Source organism: Cyprinus carpio, chromosome B10, assembly GCF_018340385.1.
Source record: "Cyprinus carpio isolate SPL01 chromosome B10, ASM1834038v1, whole genome shotgun sequence".
NCBI lineage: Eukaryota > Metazoa > Chordata > Actinopteri > Cypriniformes > Cyprinidae > Cyprinus > Cyprinus carpio.
The window spans coordinates 14,262,573-14,289,291 of record NC_056606.1 but is presented as its reverse complement, the minus strand read 5'-3'; the positions used below and the strand labels follow the sequence as shown (position 1 = coordinate 14,289,291).

At 37.0% G+C, this 26,719-nt stretch overlaps 1 protein-coding gene across 28 annotated transcripts in view; it reads right to left on the bottom strand.

The window, feature by feature from the left end:
• Positions 1–26,719, bottom strand: part of LOC109097877 (phosphatidylinositol-binding clathrin assembly protein-like) — a 37,151-nt gene that overhangs the window by 10,189 nt on the left and 243 nt on the right. For 9 of the 28 annotated variants that reach the window (XM_042732672.1, XM_042732677.1, XM_042732684.1 and 6 more), the window contains exons 2-18: positions 26,432–26,677; positions 13,976–14,118; positions 13,193–13,268; positions 12,120–12,222; positions 11,948–12,041; positions 11,655–11,769; positions 8,652–8,758; positions 8,531–8,572; positions 7,652–7,663; positions 6,709–6,794; positions 5,888–6,011; positions 5,635–5,774; positions 4,627–4,724; positions 3,556–3,708; positions 1,996–2,079; positions 1,620–1,700; positions 454–561 (exon numbers count right to left, since the gene is read on the bottom strand). In XM_042732672.1, the coding sequence (XP_042588606.1) occupies positions 454–561; positions 1,620–1,700; positions 1,996–2,079; positions 3,556–3,708; positions 4,627–4,724; positions 5,635–5,774; positions 5,888–6,011; positions 6,709–6,794; positions 7,652–7,663; positions 8,531–8,572; positions 8,652–8,758; positions 11,655–11,769; positions 11,948–12,041; positions 12,120–12,222; positions 13,193–13,268; positions 13,976–14,118; positions 26,432–26,561 (1,696 nt within the window). In that variant the 5' untranslated portion in view covers positions 26,562–26,677. The remainder of the gene's footprint in view (positions 1–453; positions 562–1,619; positions 1,701–1,995; positions 2,080–3,555; positions 3,709–4,626; positions 4,725–5,634; positions 5,775–5,887; positions 6,012–6,708; positions 6,795–7,651; positions 7,664–8,530; positions 8,573–8,651; positions 8,759–11,654; positions 11,770–11,947; positions 12,042–12,119; positions 12,223–13,192; positions 13,269–13,975; positions 14,119–26,431; positions 26,678–26,719) is intronic. The other 19 variants (XM_042732694.1, XM_042732695.1, XM_042732698.1 and 16 more) reach the window with 11 other exon arrangements.

Here is a 26,719-nt window from a genome sequence, read left to right as displayed (position 1 = left end):
GCCATGCAAAGTCAGTGGCCCAAACAGATCAAACCACACAGCGAGAGGAGAGAAAGAGGACAGAATGAGGAACATCTCAAAACACGACTGCACAGCTTATGGTGGTCTTATCTTACATGATACGGGCTCACATTTAAAAATGCTTAGAAATTCACATTTACATGGAAAAACGGATATATTTTAATGACAACAGCAAAAAAGTTTAATGCTGTTGTAGAGGCAGATTTATTTTTTCCAATGTAATAACATGCATAATGAGACCAGCAACTTCTACAAAAACGAAAAGTGGTCGTATAACCATTTTCACATGCTAGTTTCACTGTCAGCTTAAGCATGGTCCAATGAACTATGCCCCAAAACACATTGACCTTCAGCAGTGAGATGGATGTGAAGCATCATGTGTGAAGAATAGCAGTGAGTGAGTTACAGCAACTGGGTTAACTTCTCTCTTACCAGCCGAGTCTGTGTTGTGGGCGGCCGACTTATTGCCGAATACGGAGTCAAAGTCAACATTAAGGCCTGTCGAACTGGGAGGCTGGGCGGCGGAAGGTGCAGAGAACCCTGTGTTAAAGAAATTAAGGTCAGATCTAAAAAAACACCACAGACTGGTTCACCTACACATGTTTGAGGAATGCCAGAGAACAGCAATTTCAAAACAGTGGTTATTGTTTTCTTCCAGTTCATGTGTGATGCATAATTGCCATCATTAATATAAATGGTTCAATTCTGCTGTAGTCGACAGACTTCCACAAATGTTTGACTGGGTAATCCATGGCAACTGACTCATACTTCCCACAACCTGTTTGTAGTTACAAAAGCAGCCGTGTTCAACCAACAACCACATCTGCTGTATCATGCCGACTTATCCTGTCAGATAAAACTTTTGCATTTTATTCCACTCCTTCGATATACCAGTAAAGTAAAGTACCAGTAAAGTTTCATCTAGTATCCTATTATGAGCCATTTGAGGGATTTATATTATTCTTATTTTCATATGTTTAGGATGCAAGTTAAATGCATATGCAAATGTAGTGTACATACGCTGACTGATTAAATTAAATTTGGCATATTACTATATCCTTGAAGGAGTATCATAATTGCTAACTAAAACTATTACAAATTATTTTTGTTAATTGAAATAAAACTTAAACTTAGAAATAAACCCTGGCAACTAACTACAATTTAGTTGAAAAAGTTCTAAAAATCATTCAAACTGAAATAAAAATAAATTAGTTAAATATAAATAAAAATCATTTTAAAAAAAAGGACAAACGCACATACAATTCCTAAAACGGAGTAAAATTAGAATAAATATAAAAATAAATATAAAATATAAATACAAAAAAAAAAAATTTTGAATAAAAAAATATTTTAAATACATTTTGAATTTACATTAGCCTTTCCTAATTAATTGTGCTAAAGTATTAAATTGACAACACTATTTTAAAAGAAAATTAACAATGAAAGCTCAAACTTAAACTGTGAGCCAAATGTCTGAATTGACTTAAGAAACCTGTTCCTACTAGCCCAACAAAAGCACACCTGTGAAAGGAAGGAAAGGGGAAGACAGCTGAAGGACACACTAAGAAAGAGAGACAAGCTGGAGGGACGGCACCTACCTCCGAATAGTCCAGCTACAGCGGAGGGCTCAGAGTGGAAGAGAGGAGTGTTAGGGTAGGCAGCCGAAGAGCAGAACGAGTCTGACAGGCCAAGAAACAAAAGCAGAGGAAACCAGAAATGAGAAAATTAGTGAAGAGACAAAATTAATAAAACTAATCACGGGGGGTGGGAGTGGGGGGGGGGGGGGGGGGGTAAAAAGACTGCATACTATGTTCAAGTAAGTCAAGAGGGTGGAATTAAAACAAAATAAATTTAAAACGAATAAAGGTACTAAGAGTAATTTGGGTTGAAAAGCACTCAGAGGGGAAACCACGGGGGTAACACCATTATGTTTCCTGAGGTCAGAAAACATACATCGCACTGGGACGTCTGTACCTGAGAGGAAGCAGCCCATCCGAGCAGAGGGCTCGACGGGTGATGCAACGGAACTGCTTGAATCAATAAAGGGATTGTAATTATCTGGAGAACCAAGAAATGAAATTGACATTTGGGAAAAACTTTCAAACTTAACACTCTAAGGATGGGAAATCTAAAAAAGGGTAAAAGCAAAATCCAGGAAAGGCAGCAAAGCACAACCAAGCACATTTTTGAGTAAGGTGGTCCAGACACCATCGTAAAGACCTTCAGAAAACCACCAAGAAGCAATTAATTGAGCTTTATTGTGGGTAAAAAGGACCACCAAACTCAAATAGGGTACATGTATTTTTAAGCAGTTAATTTGTACTTGATAAAAGCCATTCTCACTCTTGATCACGCTCATGTATTGATATTAGACCAGCATTACTCCATCATAAAAGCCAACTCACCATAATACAGCTGTACAAACACAAACACTCTTTACAGTAGCAACAAACCATCTGTCCATCACTCTCTCAAATATGTTATTGTTCGCTCTGAGAACATAATAAATAAAGTCCCTAGTGTAGAACAAACTCACAGAAGCTAGACTTCCTTTATTGCTTTTACACAATCATAGAAAGGCACACACATAGTGTTTCAAAACCTAGGCTGTATTCAGAATAACATACTACCATACTTTTTACATTTATATTGCACAGTATGACAACTTCGAGGATCACTGTATCCCACAATGCACTGTGCTCAACCTGACCTTGTGTTTCCAATGTGACAAAAGTATAGGAAGAAACTATTTTTGATTAAAAAACTGCCACAAATAATTTTTTTTCTAGACTCACGATCAGATTTGTTTAATGTTGGTTTAGTTTTTTAAATTACAGACACCTTTTTAATTTTTTTTCCCTCAATAATCAAGAAGCAGTTCAGATTCAAAAATGCATGCAGTTTGTCTTAAAGCATGTAATAAAATCTCTTTAGTTTTTGGACCAGTTCTAACTATTGACTAGTTGTTATTAGCATGCATATTACTAGCATATTGGCTAGTACTTATAAAGTACATATTAATGCCTTAAATTTTGAAGTATGGTATCATTGTAATGCTACTAAGAATTACTAATAATTCTGCATAATATATTTTATGCTATATAACAAACTCTTTCAAATGCTATTTAATTAACACATATATAGGTATTAATCATTTAATTAAATAATTTTTTAACATTGGTGTTATTCAGACTATAACTATGCATTATGCAGTAGGCTAGTATTCTATTTTGAGACAGCATTTTTGGGCATCACCAGTGCATTTGAGCTTCTGAGTTAGACATTGTCAAAAAAAACTGTCTAGGTAGGCAGCTTACTAGGTTTTGAGTACACAGCCGGTATGAACTTGAGACACGCGTATCAGATACTTTAAGGGCTACTCGGGTCTCGCCCGTTCTGCCCAGCGGGTCTTTGTACACTTGATGCGGTGGAGCATTCAGGACAAAAATGAGAGTGGAGGGAAAACAGACCGGCACGCAGCAGGCGAAAGAAAGCAAACAGCACACAACATGAGAGAAAAGAACAGCCGTTTACCACCGAACATTTCATGACTGGGTGTCCTAGAGGAAAAACTAACAGCATCTGAAGACACAACAGGCAGATGGACAGGATCGACAACTTGTTTTGTAAGGAAAGGATTTAAGTTTGGAATGGAGTCGTCAACAGCCTCTGTAGACGTGAAAGGATCTACACGGCCAAAGACAAGACAGAAACAGAAAATAACAGGAAAAGGTTAGAGAGAGAGACAGAGAAAGCATGCAAACAAAGACTAACAGACAAATGAGGTGGAGTCTGTTTGGTCTAGATGCTTTCAGATGTAAATAAACTAGACTGAATGAGACATCCGACATGGAATGTAATGAATATGTAATATATTGTAACAAATCATGCATCGAAGCTAAATGGATACGAATGATTATTTGAATCATGACAAATATTAGAATTCATAAAAATGTATTTGACTGGCTATGCCTACATTTCAGTAGAACTTAATTCTGATATAAAGTTTAAAGTTCTAAAATAAATCTAAAATATATATTTAATCTAATATTTATTTTACAAATATGAAACTCATGCAAGTTTGGAACGACATAAGGATGAATAAATGACTACAGAATGATCATGTTTAGGTAAGTTATTCCTTTAAAAGTGGTAGGACATGACAGCAGAGGTGTTGAACAGTGTAAAGCATACTTAAAACTCCAAAGAGCTTCAAGGTGATACATCTGTGAAGGTTGCTGAGTGTGTTTTACGTAGTATAATTCAATAAACAGAAAGCTGCAGGCTTTTTATGGTTCTGCCTGACTAATATCGGAAACCAATATGATATCAGTTCTGCTACGTTAAATATCATGTTACACACCTTATCAGCACTTTCAAATAAAAATTTGACTCTCATTTATCAGATTTTACATATTAGATGTTATTTAGACAAATAAAATGCATGCAGTAAGACCATGGATAGCATCATGGATAAAACTCAAGAGGGAACTTTCACTGCTTTAGTTTTGATTTCAGAGGAGAAGACAGTGCTTATGTAAGCTCGATTTCAATCAGATGCATATTAATGCAGATCTGTGGGTTCCTGTGGTGTGGACCGCTCACCTCCCCATGTGTTGGCTAAAGGAAGGCCGGTGGAGAGAGGCAGGGAGGGCTGGAACGCGGGCTGCAGGTCCAAAAGATCGTTCGGCACCTTCGGAGTACTGGAGCCAGACACGCACCAAGACAAACACAGGAACTGCATTAATGTCTTCCATAAAACGGCAGTCTAAGGGCCAAGCATTTCACAGTTATATGGCAAAGACAAACTTGGCACGTTGATCTGAAGTGCTTAAAGTAGAGATTTAGGGAGTTGGGGGAAATTCACATGCAATCAATACCTTCTTCACAGCCAGATCCTGTCCAGGCAGGAATTCACACACTTTTAGTGTAAACAAGAGAACCAGAGCATGATTTAGAACTGACTTTTTTTTTTTTTTTTTTTTTAAATACACAAAGCCGCACAGTCTCAGGACAGGACATTAATCTGATTTGAACAAACCCCTAACCACAAGTATAATAGTAATAATAATGCTTGCCTTAGCATCATTAATAACGCATGTCTCAGGTACTTCTTAGGTGACATCATCATTAAAATCACATACGCCTGTAACGTAATCACTGAGTTTAACTTGCCGTCATTGTGTAGTCCTGCATAGAGCCCTAATAAAACACTAAAAGCTGAAGATTGATGCCAAACGATTGCACATGTGCACTCATGGACCAACTGGGAAAATAATCACTACCAGCCGTGTATCATCAGAACAGAGAGACTGTGGGAGCAATCATCAAATATAGAGCAATTAGTTTCGCCCACACAATCTAACCGGCTGAAAAGCATTTGAACTTTGCTGTCATTTAAAATCAACATTAAAATAGTGCTACTAAGATTCTTTGATGAACAGAAAATTTAAAATGGCAGCTTTTAGTTGAAATTGAAATCTTTTGTAACATTATTAATGTCTTTACTGTCACTTTTGATCGATTTAATGTGTCTCTGGTGTATAAAAATAGGAATTTCTTTCAAAAACTGACACCAAACTTTTGAACAATACATATATAAACAACTATTACCTGTTATTGAAGCTGCTGGGTGTGGAGAACAGGTCAATGGCTGGGGCGGAACTAATGGTGCCCGTTGCTGTTGATACGGGAGATGCAGCAGTGGTGGAGGATGTGGAGGGCTTCTTGGACAGTTCCTTTAGACGCTGCTCCTGATGGAAGAATCAAATCACGTAACCTTGATAATTACATTGCTAATTGGGTTTGATCCAATTTAATAAGCGCTAACTAAAAAAAAAAAAAAAACCTTTCCACTCTTTCACACCTTAAGTGCTTTTAATCGAGCCTGCTCCTCCTCCAGAGCTGCCTGCTTTTCCCTCTCATCGACTTTGGTGAAAGAGATACCCGTGTTGGCCAAAGAGGACACCGCACTGGACAGCGTACTGGCTCTGTGTAGAAAGACAGGCAGAAGACCTGATATAGTAAACACGCCACTGTTGAAATCGTTAGGTTTGCATTAGTAGACATCAATGCTACTAGCATGAGCACAGAGAAGAGCACATTTTTACTGCTTCCTCTACAGGAACGCAGTTTGACCCTGGACTTCCGCAAAGAGTGTCAGTGTTAGCAAAGCTTGCATTTTTTTTTAGCCTACATCCAAACTGCAAGTCATCAAATACCTGTACATTCCTCTTACACTTTGTTTAAACACATTACACTGATTGCTTTAGAAATATTTGTTACATTAAATAAAATAAACAAATTTAATGGCATCACTCACAATACTTAAAACCACCTGTCCTTAAAATAATTCAATACTTCAAGCAGAATAAAATATAAACGTGAATTATGTAACTTCAAACTTTGTACAATTTCTTTGTATATAAACTGCAGTAATGTAGCCTTTAAAGAATGATTGAGATATGAAATGTTGATTTATAGATGGCAGCAAAAATCTTGTTTTCAGCATTAAAAAAAAAAGTTAAAAATTCCTCTGACTTGGAAAAGCTGCACCAAACAAACCTCTCCCCCACACATGCTCTGCACATCCAAAAGTCGCACACACTCGCTGAATGCAGAGCACGAGGAAAGCAACCCCCTCACATACTAGAAAGTTCAAAATTAACTGCTTGAAAATCAATGTACCTGCTGGCTGCCGTGGAGTCTTTGACCTTTTTCCCCTCTAATGAAGCCAAATGCTGCTCAAGGGCATCCAGAAGGCTACTGGGGGCCTGGAGGTATGGAAACATTAGCTTACAGGCCAGTACACACACACACACAGAGACCACAAATATACACACACAACATATAGTGGTGATTTATTTAATTAGGGGCACTTTTGACTACTTAAAATCTTGAAAAAATGTAGCTTATCTTAAATGTTTTATGACATGTGATTATTTTTTAACATGGATGAGACTCAATGACTTTACTATGCACAACCCTTCACTGGATTTTTAAATAATATTTTTGATGTTGTACATGATGCAGTGACATTACTATTTGATATTTTTCAAAATGTAGAGAAAACTTTTAATAAGCCTTGGACTTGATATAAATAAACTAATTTAAATGTAAAAAGTTAAATACAGAAATAAAAAAAATACAATAAAAAAGATAAATTAATAAAAGTGAAAAAAAAGAATGTTAAAAAGGACAAATAGATTAAAAACAAATAAAAATAAATGTATTTATTAATTCAGTAATTTTATTTATTTATTTACGCATTTATGTATGTATGTATAGTATAACAGATGCATTACAATAACTGACTAGTTTGGTACTGACACAAGGATTTTAAAAATAATCTAAAAATGTCTTGCATGATGATAATACAGAATCACTGTCCATATTATATGAATTATCAAAAAATATAAAAATGTTCATATACATTTTTAATGAACTGAAAATCTAATTTTTTAAAGATCACTTTAATAAAACACTATATACGCAATATTAAAAACATACTACAGACAAAAATGTCCCCTTAAGTGAAGATTCACTGCTGTACAAAAACACATAGCATGCAAAGGTACAAACCAAAAGCTCTTGACACATAGAGAGAAGAGAGTGAGATGCAGGTACTTACACAAACTGTAAACTGAAAACGGAAAGATAAGGAAAGATACAGAATATAAAGGTGGTAGTTTAACAGAGGTTTTTTCAGGAGCATTTAAGAAACTGCAGAAATGTTAAGCAGAATAAAAAAAAAAACCAAAATCTTGTAAACTTAATATATGGAGAAAAACTGCTTTATGTGGAAAAAAAAGACTTCTTTAATATAGCCTATATAAAGACTTCTATATACATATAAAAGGTGGAGATCACACATAAATGTTTAAGAATCCAATGAAATCCCCATATTAACCGGGCATGACTTTGAGGGGAATCTGTACCCTCTAATTTTATGATTCTGGTATTCTTTTCAAAAAATAATAATTTCCTTGTTAACATTGTCTCCTTAACACACAAGTAAAAAGCTAATAAAAAAAAAAAAAAAAAAAAAAAAAAAAAAAAAAAAAAAAAAAGAAATCGGACCTAAACCTAGACCTGATTTTTGTTTTAAGCCCGTAAGCTGCCCACAGCCTCACACCTTTATGTGCTGTATGAATCAAGAATTAAGGACAGTTAGAACAGCTTCCCCCACCAGTGTCATGCAGAGATGTCCGCATGCGTCGAGCACTGCAGGCCTGCGGTTTGCAGCCTCACTGCACAAGCAAATTAGCTGCAGTTCTAGAACTCTCTGATGACTTCCCTATAATTCACGTTACGTATTGAGATTTCTAGTTAACTGCAGGTTAGAGAGTTCTACAACTTGCACTTGTTTGGATCTAATGCAGCCGTGCCACCTTTAGCTAAGGGCAGAGTCACAGATAAGTAGCTTATGGGCAGAAGTGAAAGCAGTCACTGTAAGTTTTTCCTCAAAAAAATAAAAAAAAATAAAAAGGTCAATTTTTTTTTTCCTCACCTGTGATAGGTCTGGTATGTCCCCTCGGTCGATTCCCACTTGCTGTCATGAACAGGAAAGAGCTGGTTAATGTGTGTCATTACATAAGCAGGGAGCCCCATAGCAGTTTATGCCGTCTTACCTCTGCCACTTTGAGAAATTCTGAGATTCTCGTCATTCGAGTGAGGAATTTCTTATAGATGTCCAGGCCTTCTTTACACTGGGCTTTCTTCATGTCAAAGTACTTCTCTACACATGGGAAAAGATATGAAGTCAGATTTTGAGAGGGCTTTGCACTTCCATCCCCATTTTAAGGGGCTTGCTTTTCGCTCTGAGACTTCACCAGGCTGAGTTATGCTTGGCATCTGTCGTCACAACATGACCCGAAACCACTCTCACTAGTATGTCACAGAAACTCTCATCCAACATGTAACCTCTGAACGAAGCCAACGGATGCAGCTCAGCCCCTGAACGGAGCCGTCCAACACAAACACTCTAAGTAGGGCTGTTCGATTTAGTAAAAATAACATATTGCAATCGCTTTAACAAATACTGCGGTGGTGATTTAAATTGTGATATGATAATCTGATATTGTTGCTGCTTAGATATCAAAAATAAGAATAATAAGGAATAAAATCACATGAAAAACTGCTCTACACTAACTAGAAGGCAATGCCTTTTGGCTCTGTCTTAAAAGGGATAGTTCACCCAAAAATGAAAGTTGTCATTTACTCATGTTGTTGCAAACCTGTGTAAGTTTCTTTTTTTTGTTAAACATAAAAGAAGATATTTTGAAGAATGTTGGTAATCAAACAGTTGACGGTCCCCAATTTTTGGGTGAGCTATTCCTTTAAGTCTGAATGGAACCAAACTCAAGCATCTCTGCAGATGCAAATGTGAACGGGGCGAAAAAGGACCCAAATCTCTTTGCATTTGCATTGTAGCTGAACTTAAAGTGGACTCAGATCTCTTTTTCTTCTTGCTCAACTTCAGTTATTTCAGTCCACTTTTGTTCCACATTTACTGTTTAGAAACTAGTCTACTGAAAAAAAATAAATACAAATTATATACACACACACACACACATACATATACAGTGTCAGTGTTTTGCCTTCCTTTTATTTTTTTTGTCTATTTGTCACACTTAAAAGATTCAGATCAAACAAATTTTATTAAACAAAGCTAATGCAAGTAAATACAAAATGCCGTTTTAAAATGGTGATTTACTAAGGGAAAAAAGCTGTCCAAACCTGCCTGGCCCTACATAAAAAATTAATTGTTAAATCATGAAAGAACTGCGATTAACCACATTATTTTAGAAAGCCAAGTTAAATTTCACTAGCCACACCCAGGCCTGCTTACTGCCAGACCTGCTGAATCAAGAAATCACTTAAATAGAACCTGTCTGACAAAGTGAAGCATGCTTAATGAGCAACACATCTAAAGAAATTCAAGAACAGATGAGAAACAAAATAGTTGACACGTATCAGTCTGGAAAGGGTTATAAAGCCATTTCTAAGGCTTTGGGACTCTAGCGAACCACGGTTAGAGCCATTATCCACAAATGGAGAAAACTTGGAACAGTGGTGAACCTTCCCAGGAGTGGCCGGCCTACCAAAATTGTTCCAAGAGCGCAACGACGACTCATCCAGGAGGTCATAAAAGAACCCAGAACAACATCTAAAGAACTGCAGGCCTCATTTGCCTCAATTAAGGTCAGTGTTCATGATTCAACAATAAGAAAGAGACTGGGCAAAAACTGCATCTATGGGAGAGATCCAAGCCAAAAGCCATTGCTGACCAAAAAGAACACAAAGGCTCATCTCACATTTTGCCAGAAAATATCTTGATTATCCCCAAGACTTTTGGGCAAATATTCTGTGGACCCATTACATCTGACATAAAACCAGCATTCATAAAAAGAACATCATACCAACAGTCAAACATGGTGGTGGTAGTGTGGCAGCTTCAGGACCTGGATGACTTGCCATAATTGATTGAACCATGAATTCTGCTCTCTATCAGAAAATCCTGAAGGAGAATGACCGGCAGTCAGTTTGTGACATCAAGCTCAGGAGCACTTGGGTTATATGCAGCTGGATAATGATCCCAAACACACCAGCAAGTCCACCTCTGAATGGCTCAAGAAAAACAAAATTAAGGTTTTGGAGTGGCAAAGTCAAAGTCTGGACTTAAATCTGACTGAGATGCTGTAGCATGTCCTTAAACAGTCCATCCATGCTCGAAAACCCTCCAATGTGGCTAAATTAAAACAATTCTGCAAAGAAGAGTGGGCCAAAATTCCTCCACAGCGATGTGAAAGAATCATTGCCAGTTATCGCAAACGCTTGATTGCAGTTGTTCCTGCAAAGTGTGGCACCACCAGTTATTAGATTTAGGGGGCAATTACTTTTTCCTCATAGAGTCAGGCAGGTTTGGACAGCTTTTTTTCCCTTAATAAATGAAATAATAATTGTAAAACTGTATTTTGTATTTACTCAGGTTATCTTTGCATAATATAAAAATTTGTTTGATGATCTGAATCTTTTAAATGTGACATGCAAAAAATAAAAAAAAAAAACCTTTTCACGGCACTGTATATATATATATATATACACACACACATACACTCTGTGTGTGTGTATATATAATTTATTAATAAAATATAATTATTACTATTCTTAATTAATTGTTTCAAGTAAAAAATTCCAAGTTTTCAACAACAACAACTGATCAATATCAGTTGTCTTAAATTGATAAGACAACATCACATGGTCTGGATAACCAAGTTTAATCACACTCTCTAGCTTATCATCACTTCATCTTAAAATTTGTTGAGCGCATTGCTAGTTTTACTGCCCTGAACAGTAACAATGTCCTTACTTGGCCCAAAAATACATTCTGAGACTATTGATATGTACAGGAAGGGTTTGTTTTATGAGTTACAGCTCTCAGGTAGTAAATAAACTGTCATAAAACTGACTGACGAGTCAGGGTCAAAGTCCTGTGCAACTGTCGATGAGTGGGCTGATACTTTAAGTTCAAAAGTCTCTAACAGGAACCAACAGTAGAGATAAATGGTAAAAGCCAATATGTAGGACAGCCCACTTTAAGTTTTAAAAGCTCAAGCAGGATAACAGCTCACCAAGCAAGTTGATGATCCCTTCATTGTAGGCCGCGAACAGACGGATGGCGTCTTTAAACAGAAGCATGAATGCAGCGTTAATGACCCCGTTTGTGAGCTCATTAGCATTTACCTGCTGACACAAAATAAGCCAAACACAATTTGGATTGAGACGATTATGCTGCAAGAACTGAAAACCAATGCAATTATGAAAAAACAAGTGGAAAAAAAAAGACCACTGAAGAAAGATCAAGCCATTAGTGCATATGGAACTTAAGTCTAAATAAGTCTAGCTGTTGTCATCATAAACTCACGTTGAAGTCGAGGAGTGCATCCATCTGGTTTTGGATGATAGGGATGGTCTTTAGGAGCTTCTCTGTGTTCATAGTTCTCATTACGCCATCCGCCCTTTGACAACAACAGACAATCAATTCAATGAAGAGCTCTCATTTTTGGTTGAACTATCCCTTTAAAAAACAGACTTACCCTCTTTTTACTTTCGTGAAGTCGAAAGCCACTTGTCTGTATGAGACTGCCTTTTCATTCAGGTAGCGGCTGTACCTCCGAATGAAGGTGGACATGTCATACCCTGCACGCAAAAGAGAACATGCTGTCTACTGAGTTCACAGTGACCCATGGTTTGTTGAACTTAGTCATACAGCAGACTGTATTCTTATTTTCTGATTCCAGACATTTAAAAACATGAGTCTTTGATGCACTAGTTGAATTCTGAGCACAATGATTGTGATTCATTTTAAATGCTCAGAGGGAAAAACATTCCGGTTTCCACAGGGTTAGTACAATGCAGCAATAATTTGTACTGTATGTTAATTATTGTTTAATATGAATATAGTAAAATAAAATCAATTCAAAAACTTTGTCAATTCAGAGATTTTCAATATATTGATACATACAGTATATTTTATTGCCCAGCTATTTTTTACATGGGATGTAATAAAGAAAAGTACATAAAAGTACCCACCAATAACGAAAAGTACTAAAAAAGTAGGATAAAGGTGAAGTACTGCAAGGTGCCTCAGGAAGAAAATCTGAGCCAGGAAGTTCTAGTCATTTTCAGAAAACGGGCCCAGAGCTCTTCTTGAAAGACTCTCCAAACTAGAGAGTCTCGCTGTGCTGATTCCCCTGCTGCCTTCTTTGAGTGCTGGCTGCCAGGCAGCTTGTTAACATGGGAAAAGCCTTAAGTAAATAAACCCACCAGTGCTTTATTTAAGCTGAAAGTCGGCCATGTTGCTAAACAGGTCCCAAAAGGGAGTTCAGGGAGAGAAGCGGAGACAGACAGACAGACAGACAGACAGACAGACAGACAGACAGACAGGACCTCATGCTTCAACTGCCTAAACCTCCAACACCGCATCTGACCATGACTAACATTTAAATGATAAACCTGTGAAAACACAGCGCATGTTCTGTCAGCTCCTCAAATATTCATCATGTCTGCATTTGTCTTGGGTTTAGACGCTCATGAAAATGGATGACACAGCTGGGATGTGTTTGGAAAAACAGAATGACTAATGAAGTGTCGGGCTGAAAGCACCTACCTTGTAACCCGCTTTTGTCCAAAAAATTACTGAGGTTGAATAATGTGTTCCTGGAGGCCAGATATTGTACAAATCTCTGTCAACATGAGGAACAAAGAGTTCGGATTTCAATTTATTTTGAAGTTAATCACCAGGCAAATAAACAGTACTGTCAAAGCCACAAGGGTAAAATTGATTGACTCTGGCACATGTGCCAGTTTAGCTGCTCTAGCTTAACCAAAACCATGATTAAACACTGCTGAAAATACCAAGGGTTAAAGGATTAGTTCACCAAAAAATGTAAATTTGGTTATTTACTCATGCTCATCTTCCATGAACATAAAAGATGAATCTTGGCCAATGTTTTCAGTAAAATTAAAGTGAATGGTGAATAAGGTTGTACAGCTTTAAAAAAAAAAAATGAAATAAAATTATTGTCATTTTAAAAATGATAACCCCCAGGATTGATTGATTTTGTAAAATAAAACATAAATACACAAATAAGTTTTTATAAAGTGGTCAGCACATTCTTCAATTAAAATAAAATGTTTAAATACGGTCAGGATATTTTCAAAAAAAGAAAAGGATAAGATGTAAAAACAATTACAATAAATAAAACATTTTATTATATATATATATATATATATATATATATATATATATATGCATAGTTAGTTTAGAATGACAAGACTTTTTTATTTTTTGAGAACTATTCCTGAGTTCAGCGTGTAGGCATTTAATCAGGCTATAGAGCTCAGGCTAAAGGTTATAAAAGTGTACAAGAGCATGTGTAGGTAAGCTGACCTCATTGCCGTAGACCATTATGTGGTGTGTGGTGATGAGGGATTTGAACACAACCACCCAGCTGGTGTTGGTGGTGCGCTCGAACAGCGTGTCTGCCAGCTGAGGGATGTTCACATTCATCTCATTGGTGCACTGGATCAGACCTGAAAGAGAGAGTTGAAGGAGCTCAGCGCGTTTATAATTTTAACTGTCAGCACGTCACAGCCTTTGTATTTGGGCCCTAAATAACTTAAACAGTTTTGGCATGTCAACTTTTTGAATCCTCCAGGTTCAGACTTCCTGAAAAGGCTGCCCTAACTAGTAGTCAACTGATGATTATACTGATATAAATCAAAATGACATGCTACAAAAGATGCTCTTTTGAACCATTCATCAAAGAATCCTGAAATTTGTACATCACCGTTTTCAGAAAAATATTAGGCAGCTCAACTGTTTTCAACAATGATAATAATAGGAAATGTTTTTTGAGCACCAAATCATCAAATTAGAATGATTTCTCAAGAATCATGTGACACTGAAGACTGGAGTAATGCCTATTGAAAATTTAGCTTTGCTAGCACAGGAATAAATTTTAAAATGTATTAAACAGTAAACAGTCATTTTAAATTGCAAAAATATTGCATTACTTTATTACATTTTTTACTTATTACTGTATATTTGATCAAATAAATGCAACTTTAGTGAGCATGAGACTTTTCAAAGACGTAAAAAAAAAAAAAACCTTCAACAGCAGTGTACATAATACAATTTTAAATGACAGCAAACAGATGTACTCTATTATGTAGATGATATTAGTTTTATTATTTATTTGATTTATTAGTTACTACTCAATTCACTGAAAAAAAAAATAGATATCCACAAGTTATAATTTGACAAGGGCTTCAAAATGGCCAAATATTGGCTAAAACTGGTTCGAAACAGACAGACTGTGGTAAAAGTTCATTGGTCCAAAATCACATTCCACATTTCAATTTTAAAGTGTTCTGATTGGCAGTGTTTATCTCATACACAAAATTAAGGTTCAAAAAGTGGAACAAAATGACAATAAGATTAATTAAAACATCAGAAATAAGACATTTTTTCAAGTTTATAATTTTGCAACCACAGTATCATCAACTACAATTATTTTAGTTTACAAAAATTATTTAATTGTTATTAGGCCGTTAAAAAGTATCAATACAACACAAATTACTGACTAAACGGACAAGACATTTACGAAAATGTATGTAAAATAGAAAAATTACTTGATGCAGTTTGAAAGTTCTGTAACCTCCTGCCACAGTTTCCAATGTGTGACATTATAAAAGTCGGCTAACCTATTAACTGAAAAAAGATATTGTTTCCAAAGAACGGTCTAACGCTGTTGACGGTGTGTGATTCTAAGGTGCCTCCGCTCAGCGTGTTAGCATTCAGACAGCGCTGACATGGTGTGAGTGAGAGACATGCATTGATATCCTGTGCTTTATTAGATCTTTGGCTGGACTCCACAGCCATCTGCGCTCCGAGAGCGGGATCCCTCAAGGCTTTCTCTACACCACCGACACTGTGAGACTCATTCAGGGCTGCAGCTTATCATGCCATTCATGAAGCCTCCCACAGACAGCGAGGGAGAACGCCGCTGCCTCTCTCCGCTGGGAATCAGATGTGAAGTTTTCTGGACTCAAATGACAGAGAAACCACTTCTAGACCTCCTTAAATGAAATGAAAAAGCCACTCATCGTTACAACCCATTTCAAAGAAGCAAGAGTAATTACACACTCCCCAACAAATTGCCGCCAAATATTAGTGCATACATGACCTTTTGAAGTGGGGATGTGAAAATATGCTGCACAGCGAGCATGGGTGGGCTACAAAATGCCCTCTCTTTTACAGATAACATCCACCATTTAAACCTGCACAAAGGCTTGGCCACGTGACAACAAAAGACTTTTCAGAGCCAACACAAAACGCCTGCGCCAAGCATGACGGTGCTGTGAAAGCACATGTCCATGGGGCTCGAGTGAAAGATCAAAGCCAGAAGACGACGTTTAATGCTGTTACCGTCCTACGCCAGGGTAACCGGACACTGACGGATTTACCTTACATGCCCCGATGTAGCCAACAAGCACATCAGAAAGAAGGAATGAGACATCTGTAGAACACTTTCCTAATCAAGACCCACCCAATGTGTATCTCTTTCTCCCTGGAGTGGAGATAGATGTGATTGATGGTTCTCATGTGATGATAAAATGAATTGTCACCCGCTCTGCCTAAACATCAAACTCTCTGACATTTACCTACTTGAAGAAAAAGCCTTACCAAACTTCAAGTAATAAAATATCCATATTCTTTTGACATTGAGGCTTATGATTTGAAATGCCTGTTGGGTAAATGATGTAATATTAAAAGTCGTCACATGCCAAAGTGTGCACTGGAAGTGTTCTAATATTACACTGACTTTATTTGCTTCTATAAAATATGTTGAAGGAATAGGCTGACAGATAGTTCACTCAAAAATGAAATCTGTCTTCATTTACTCACCCTCATGTTATTCTAAACCTGTATACCTCACTTGAACTCTTTTGGATATGGAATATAGAGCAAAAATTTTGTACTTTTAAGTTGTTTTCATCTTTTTCTTTTAAATCTTGAAAGCTCCAGCCTCCCTTAGCTGTAGATTAATGTGGATAAAAAGCTCTACAAATGTTTCGTTTTGAAGAAACAAAGTCATACGGGTTTAAAACAACATATGGGTGAGTAGCCTAAATCATGATCATCTTCATTTTCTAGTCCTTTAAAACATGACTTGTGCTTGTAAACATACAAATAAGAGACTGTTATGGTATAAGCTATTAATAGAGAAAGATGTGTTTACTTTAGACTAAAATATTCACCCAACCAATGATTATGCTGGAAATATGCAAACCTACACCACTAAATATCCATTTCCTCATGGTTATATATTTGGATCAATGACATGACTCATTTTGTCCTAATGTAATTTGGTAACACTTCAGATTAGGGAACACATATTCACTATTACCTAAGAGCTTTCCCTTAATAAACTCCTAATTACTGCTTTTTGATAGTAAGGCAGTCATTGTAAAAGTTGTGTTTATGTATGGGGTAGGGTTAAGGAATCTAAAACATGTCAGGAAATATTTTTGTTGTCAGGTGATATAAAAAAAAAAAAAAAAAAAAAAAAAAAAAACTGTAAATAACAGAATAAAGCCCTGTAAACCCTCATGGTACTCTTGTCAATGAGCATTGAAGACTGACATGTAAGAGAAGAAATTGATGAAAAGTCATTATTTTTGTTTTCTTTGCTATCAAAAAGTATTCTCGTAGTTTCATAAAAATTGAACGACACGTGGACTGTTTAAATGATGTTCTTACTACCTTTCTGGGCCTTGAACGTGGTAGTTATGTTACTGTCTATGCAGGGTCAGAAAGCTTTCGGATTTCATCAAATATCTTAATTTGTGTACCAAAGATGAACAAAGGTCTTATGGGTTTGGAACGATGTGAGGGTGAGTAATTAATCACAGAATTTTCATTTTTGGGTGAACAAGCCAATCCTTTAAAGATCTTAGACATTCTTATTGTCAATGACCCATTTGCAATGTATAGGAATTGTCATTTCCATGTTAATAATGAACCAGGAAAATTGTTGATTTTCAAGGGACATTGATCTTAAAGCTAGTGATGGGCAGGGCTGCATACTATCATATTTTAAATGCACTGTATGCCAGAAAAACATGAAAAAAAAAATTCTTCTGTTGACAAAGCTAAACAGATGGATGGCATTCACGGAGCAACAATAGACTATAAGACCTAATGTCATCTCTATGGTGTAATGTGTTCTGAGCCTTCAAATACCATTTTCTTTTGCTAAATGACAGGAGAACAGAGTGGACTCAGCAACAGGATGCTGCAAACCTCCTACAGTTCATGACAGGAAACTGATTCGACATGAATCCTTTAAAATGCTCAGTCATAAGACAAGCTGATGATAGAGATATCTAGACACTCTGACCCCTAAAGTACAGAAATGGCAGGAGGCAACAAGACACACTAGCCAAACACAGAAGAGTGAGGCCGACAGAATTTTTTTTTTCTTTTCTTTTTTTCTCATCACAGCTCTGGTCCGCATCAGGCAGACCCATTTGTGAGGGCAGAGGACAGGAAACCATTAAGTGAATGATTGCTCCCCTGATTCGAAAGGCTTTAACTCACAGACAGATAGAAGACAGCATCCTGCTCTGCATCACATAAACGCGATGCACAAAGGGCTCACTACCGGCAGACTAACTTGGACAGGCAATGAATAACCAGTAATACAGGTCAAAAATGCCACAATTTTATCAACAGAAACTATTGAGACAGGTCTCTAATAATATATATAACATGTACAGTACTGCGTATTGTAGCAATATCTAGCGTATAAAATAATTACAGTGACATGGCTCCAGACTCATTCTTCCCACTGGTCGCTCTTTTATGACTAACTTTCTCAGTTCTGATATAATAATTCAGATGCATAAATGTTACACACAATAAAGTGCAAATCACTTATTAAAACATATTATATCCAGACAATATTACTTCCCATGAAGGCCATGTGGTTAACATAAGACCAGCACGCAAATATCATGGCAAAAAAAATGCCACATGTACAGAGTGCATTCACAGAACTCACTTGCCAGAGAAAGGAGAACATACATATCTTAGCTGGAATGCAGGCTTGACTTCACAGCATTGTAGAATCCAGAGCTTGTTGAGGAAGTGAATGCAGAGAGAGAAAGAGAGAGGGGAAGAGAGAGGGAGAGGGAGAAAGGAGGAGAATGAAGGAGACAGCTGCACAGAAATCAGGGAACCATGCCACAAAAACTCAGATATGCCAGAAAAAATAAATGTATATATAAAATGCTATAAACTTGATAAACTGGGAACTAGAACTAATAATAAAAAAATGCATTTAAAAATAAAACAAAATAAAATTCAGGAAGTCAATAATTCATTATTTTTCATCAAAAAATGAGCAGCTGCTAAATTAAAAAAAATAATAAAATAAAATACATGTTGGCAGAGCATGTAAGAATATCTTCACAAACAAAAAGAACAGCTGCTCAAGGATAAATGAGAAAATATTCTAAACATCACTCAGTAAAACTTCATGTCTGGACTCATTTTAATAACTGTTACTGGAGGCATTTTATCAATGGTTTTCTCAAAGGTACTCATTAACAAAATAATAGTGAGAGTTACTACCTCAGACTGGCACGGGCATTCAAACAAGTATCCTCAAGGTAACTTCTCTCTTTCTCAAATAACATCTTGAAAAAAATGCTTTATGGCTGAAAGGACTACAAAGACACGTATTATGTAAAAGCAGATCTCCTGAGGTCATTAGCTAATCCTACATAAAAGAGAAGATTAAAAAGATGAATTATTAAAGAAGGGGGAAAACATGCAAGCAGTTTATATCAAGTTTTTGTTGTTTTGTTTTTTGTAAACCAAAAAGACAGAAAATCTGAATCACTTGGACTGCTTCCCCACTGGACTTTTCCATATTTAGACATAGTGACGTTCAGAATGAAGTAGCATGTTTGTTGTGAGAACAAACTCTTTTAGTTTTTACTCATGAATTTCCCCTGATGCAGACCGATCTTAATGGAAGAGTCACTGCGTGCTGCTATCTGCAGACATCTCCCGTTTAATCAGTTCCCGACATTTTTTCAGATTTATGGAACAACTTCCTGTTGGCTGTTTAGATTTCGAATAGTTGGCGACCTACAAGAATGCAGGAAGTATCTTGAAATGGTTCACTGGGTTCATCCAAGACAAGACACTTTACAGTCTCGACTGGGAGTTTGGGAGGGTCTGGAAGCAGGATTGCTGATCAACTCTGTTCTAACTCACAGTGCAATACATATCCAAAAACTAATCACCAGGTTGCCACTGGGATCAACTGACGCTAAACTGACAAATTTTTTGCTTGAGTATTGAACTGGACTATTTTGACAAAGCATCCTGAAACTGCAACACTTGTTGTGGCATGTTTAAAACTAGTTAACACAGGCGATTCATTTTTTCAGTTTAATGCGTTAAAAATATTTAATGCAATTAATGCAAGGGCAGAGCTAGGGTTGGCCACCCCACTCACAACTGCGGTTTCTGTCACTTTTTCTATTGACAAGAAGTGCATTTATTTAGATGGAGAACATCTTTATGACCACATCAAACGGGAGACGTTTCAGAGTCACACGAGCGTTGAAACGGTACTGTGCTCAGAGCGTGTACTCTTCAATTGTAGCACAAAGCCGCCAGCACACGCTGTAGCCTGTGTATCATTTCATATCAAAGCACAAAATAAACTACATGCATGTAATGTCGTGGTCAGTTAAGTCATGAAGAATCATGAAGTACCAAAAAGGCAATTAAAGCTGCCTTAAAACTGTGCATGCATGTAAAATATTTATATAGAGTCACATTTAAGAACATGTCTCTGAAATGGTTTTCAAAACTGTTCTGGAGCATGCCAGCACTGTCTCCCTCACCTAACACACCCGATTCAACTCGTCAGTTCATTAGTAGAGAATTTAAGACTTGAAGAGAGTCAGAAAAGTTAAAGAGAGTTGAGAGAAAATATGATGTGTGTCAGATCCGTGTCACATTCAGCAGCAGCAGCTCTTAAAGACATAGGAGCCAAAACAACCTAATAACCAGCTGCTGTGATGAGTGTTAATCAAAGAAAAATAGAAAATCTATACCTTTTATTGCTTTAAGGATTCATCTATTTCATTTTGTTTGATAACTTTAAATGTAATTTCTGTAGGCTATATTTCTGATAAAAGGGCACTGGTAAATATAAAATTTTATAGGAGACATCACTATTGGTATCAGTGATACTGGCCTTCAGTCATAAAAACAGATGCCATTAAACAAATATTAAAAATATACTGCCTTTATGTTGTTTGTACACTAATTTGAAGATTGAATGTGAAATTATTGCAATATAAAATTATATCTAAAAACTTTAATGTTAGGTGGGATCAATTGTGATTAATTTCAGAAAAAAAAAAGTGTGATTAGTTTTAATTTTTTTAATCGATTGACAGCACTATTTAAAACACAACGGTGCTTTAAAGTCTGCATGAAATAAAAATTGACACCATCTATTTTCTAAATGCATGATATGAAGTTATTTTAGTATCACTGATTTAATATTATAGTATAGTGTTCGTTAATATTAAAATAGTTTCTGCTTTCTCTTTCATTTTAAAGTTTTAGTAATTGACTACACTTACATGCACTATATAGTTAAAATAAATTTTATTTATTTGTTTTAGTTGATTTATGTTATAATTTTATTTAGTTAACTATTGTAACTCCAGCAATTTCCAGATCTTATTGTGAATGATCCATCCATGCATTTTTGTTTTTACCTTGTAATGTTTAATTGACGTCATAACCCAACAGATTTCTCTCTATTTTCCGAGAGGGTTTTAAGCCCGAGACGCACTGCGCGATTTTCGGCTGTCCCAGACAAAAGATTGGCATCGTGAAACAATCGTGGCCATTTCAGTGATTGTGGCTCCTAATCAGTGTTCTTATGTCATACAGTGAGAGAGGTTCAAAGATGGGCGTTGTCACAGTCTTGTGACCAAAGATAGCCTACGATAATTTTCTGGCAGTGTCAGAAATTCAGCATGTTCATTGCACAGTGTATTTGCAGTCACGACCCACGTTTACTGACCAACCAGTAAAAATGCGACATGAAATCAACGCACCATGGCGCTAAAACATAAAACCGCTTACCTCAAGCTCTTATTTCTTCCACTTTCGCCACTCCCACTTTTTTTCAGCACAGATAAAAAACTACAACTGTCAAAATGTGATTCATTATGCTCTTTTTGTTTACCACTAGCGCATGCTAATGGCGTTTTATTCTTCTATAGAAATGTGCATCGTAGCCTACGAGTCAATAGGTGTCATCATCGTACAGTCTACATGCATGTTGTACCCAGGTTTATTAGATCCATGTTGCACAGTGTGACAAGCAATGATCTTATAGGATTGCTAAAATCGTGCAGTGTGTAGAAGGCTTTACAGTGCAAACTGTCTAGCAGCCACACAAGTCACAGCACTGTCATAAAAAGTTGCCCTAACTCATTAGTGCTACTTTCAACTAAACTTATCCTGTAACCGCTTTCAAATACTTGGTGAGTGCAGCCCCTGCTGAACGGTTTGTTTATGACCTAAATTTCTGTCATCATCACTCAAAAAGCAGTAAGGAGGGCATCGCAACCTTTTTCTCTCTGCTGTATTTGGGTTGGTGTGACTAGTTACATAATACTTGATCACTTAAAACCGCTGAGGTAAACAGGCACTTTGCTAATGGCATACTGGGTCAATAATTTAGGAAATGGAAAATGAAGAAAGTCAACTACAAATGCTCTAAAGCCAGGCTTGACTAGGAGGTTCAAATAGTGACTCTAAAAGCCATACTGGACTCCCTTCACACACAGCAGGGCAGTGAGTCAGCACTCTTTCTGACCGACCATCATTTGATGCCTCTCAGGTCACATGCTACAATTCTACACAGGTACACACACACACACACACACACACACACACATTGGTATGACTGACTTACAGCAGATCCCTGCCACAGTGATCTGACACCATAAAACAGCACAGAGGGGTCACTTTGTTGGAGCAGATGACGTTTTATGGGTGTTGTAGCGACGCCTTATGAAAGGGCAGTCAGTCAACACGCTGTAAGCTTAAGAGTGCTTTCAAGCTACTATTATCTTGGACGCAACCTCAAAATTGGGCTTTGAATTGTATATTTAGAAATACGGATACTAAACAATAGGAACACCAATCAAGATGAGAGCACTTTAATCTATGATTACAACAAATGACTGATCCGATTTCCGCCGGCTGTCCAACGGTTCATCAGACAGGATGCATTTCACATCCCGAACACCTTCAGTTGTAAAGCAGGCACACTAACTACCTCATCATTTTTATTTTATTTTATTTTTTATTTTTTTGACTACACACTGAACCACCAATCAAGCACACTGCAGAATGAACACTATATCATTTAGAACATTCTTGTACATGCTGCCTGGAAGAGCTCTGCAGCTACAGGAAATCAAGCTATCCGATGGAAAACGCATAATTACAAAACAAAATCCAATCTCTAAATGAGCGGCTGTGTATCTCAAAACCATAAAGATAAGTGAGTGAGTGAGTGTGAGTGTGTGTGTGTGTGTGTGTGTGTATGTATGGTGGACACGGTCTCGGACAGATTCTAGGAAGCGTCTATCATATTGCAGAACTGACTCACATGAATGAGCGCCCAGAATAAGCCATGATCCCGTTGAACATGCTTACACAGCACTGAGGCACGGAAGGCCAGCCCATATGACTTTAACAAGCCAACAAGATGTTGGTGGTGTGTATGTGTGAGAGAGATCACAATTCATTAAGTTCAACAACTACCCATCCAACCTCTCTCTGAATCCACCAGTTTGCAAAATAAAAACCATATATGTGGTGGAAGCTCCACCGTACTTGCTTGCCACATATCCATGGCCCATTATTTAGGAGAGTCAGTAAAATTAGCATCGATTAAGTTGGCAAAATAAAAACCATATATGTGGTGGAAGCTCCACCGTACTTGCTTGCCACATGAGAATCGATTAAGTTTTTTGCTGCATGTTTGTCCAGGAGAAATCTCATAAAAAATACCTAAAAATAAGGTATTTTGAGAATCAACAGAAATCATACAGGTTTGGAACAATGTGAGGGTGAAAGTGTGCAAATATTATGATGGGCAGGACCAAATGTTCGCCCAACCAATAGCAGATGGACAGTATTTGTATTTTTAAATTGGATTACATTTTGTTTTGCGATTTGAGCAGAGAATAAATGACACTCCACCTTTAACATGGACCATTTCCTTGTTATATGCTACCGAACATACTCAATCTCTACTGACTAATAACTGCGGACATTATGGAACAAAAGCTGACATTTATTTATGGACATAAAAGAATGTATAAGGCACCTGCTGATCCATAGCAAATTTTTGCAATAGCTAAGACAAGACGGTCTAAAATTGGTAAGCTCGGTGTAACACCTACTGACCTACGAAGTCTTGCGATCATTAAAAGTTTTTTTATTCATGAAACTTTATCAAAAGTTGGTAAATTCACAAAATTTATTTTCTCTTTGTTTTCCTGTTTATCAGATTAGAGTGAAAGTACAAAGAATTTTTGTGACTAAATAAAGCGGCATTATTTATTACCATGTTCATGTTTTTAACTAAAATGTTTTCCTAATCTAAAACATGAAGCAGAATGGAAACAATTGGAGGACATTTTTTTCAGGCAGCTGGTCATTTCGGGGATAAGGGTAGTTCAAGAGGAATGTTCTCCCTACCTCGGAAACCCGGCCCAAATCAAAGAGGCTGGGGGCCGGAACCTGAGCCGTATCTAATGTTCAAATCAAACAGAAGGAGAGTGAGACACGCTGCTATTTCTGTCCCAAAGGAAACTCCAGGCACAGAACACACTGCTGCCCTGAAATACCTACAAGACTTCATCACACACACTCTCCACGCTACGGGAACCAACCTGAGGGCACTGGACTACTGTGAAACAACATTCTGGACACGATAATCAAGAACAACTTAACATAAGCACATACTTTTAAAGGAAGAAGGCAATTACGCCTCACCTCCACCTAAGTTCAGAACTGCTCTCTTCTCTTTAAAAACCATCTGTCAGCACACATGCCATTCTGTATTGTCAAGACCAAGCTAAAAATAGTTTCACCAAAGGAAATTAGCACTGTAGGATAGGAACGAATGCAAAAAGCTATATGTACACAAGCAGTATGAGGTGAAAGACTTGATATGGTGGTGCCACCAGCCTTAATTTGAATCAAATGATGGCGCCACATCTATTGACGTTTATGCAAAAATACCGACACAGATCCACAAAGATCACAAATCAAGAACTTTGCAAACACAAACTTGCAACTCCAAAACTGAACAAATTAAGAACAAACTGCAATGGATTCAGTAAGAAAGGACACAAACATTCACACTATTCTTATAGGTCTGATAAGGCCATAATAGGCCCTGAATGATGCCAGTGTGCTTCCTGAGAATCATTAGAAACCCCAGGCATCCGGCTCTATGAGAGCTGTCAGCACCACCACCTGTGAGAGCCTGAGAACATCTTACTCAGAGAAGACAACCTGATTCCACCACACTTGTAACAAGCAATAAATGTGACATCTTCATAAAGTTAAAAGTTAACTTGACAGAACAGTCTCACGAGTTCAGCCGCTGCCAGGATTGAGCCAATTACAACAATGTCCTCTATAAACACCTGCCACAGTACATCTTAAATTGAATGTTACATAACCTTTAACAGTCAGCATGTTTTTCACTTTAATTGTAAAATCAACTAAAACCAAAGAACCGAATAACTCTAGGGTTTGCCTAATCTGTAAATTAAAGATATAAATATCACTATTTTGTCAGGACTGCATATATGAAAATTATCATTTATTTAATTTAATGCCTAATTTAGGACACACTTCTGTAAAATATGAATTGATCATATATAAATTATATATATTTTATTATCAAAATGCCTAAACACCTCTTTTCCACATAATGACTACAGCTGTCAAGCTCCAAAAAGGTATTATAAAATATAAAAATAAATAAATAAAAAAATAATTCACACGCCCCACACACAATACTTTCCAAGTTTTGAAGTCATTCGCTATCTGTGTAAAAAATAAAGTAAGATTTAAGTTGTTAATCACTGAAAAAAATATGCTTGACAGTAGTGATCCCCTTTCACTTTCATTGCATGGAAAAGAGCAGCTCAGACTTTCGGCAATTAATATCTCCTTTTGTTTGCCATATGAAAATGGATTTCATAAACATGCTGTTGAACAAACAATGATAGAATTATCATTTTGTTAACTACTCTTTTAAGAAATAAACATTAGTCGTACATTAACGTGACCCTCATAAATCGTGCTGCTTTTTGTTTTGCAACCTCAAAAAAGACAGAAACAGGGATTTTCTTTCGCACAAAAAGCACGTTTGTTTGCAATCATCAGATTTCTCAATGAACTCATTCGACTCAACCTGCAAGCGTCCTCATTAGACAGCATTTTTAAATGTGGTTAATTATTAGTTAGAAAGTTAAATCATTAAATGCACTGTACTCATGCGATCTCAAACCTCCCTGTACAAATGATATGTTTCAACATCAGCAAAGATCGCTGGTTAAAAAGCACGAGCAGCACTGAACGAACGTGAATCTTTAGCAGGCCTCGAGCCCAGAAGCTCTCGTTCCCAGGGCGACGAGTGACTGACGTAACTTTCAAACGCGGGTCCGAAAGCAACATAGTACAAAATCCCATAACACTTACAGTCCAAATGCTTCTTCTTTGGCCCCATGACTTCGTGCGTGGTCGCCTTGCACACCGTTTTGGACACCGCGGAACCGGTAACACTGTGTTGCGCTGCCGTTATCCGATCCGTTATGCTCTGTCCAGACATCCTCGCAGTTTTAAACAAACAGAAAAAGGGGGAAAACAAAAAAAGAAGGGGAAAAATTTGCTCGGACTGTTAAATCCAAAGGCAATGCGTGGGGTGTGCACTGTTCCGCCACCTGACTGGGAAAGAAAGAGAGAAAAGAAATGAGATTGCAAGTAAAA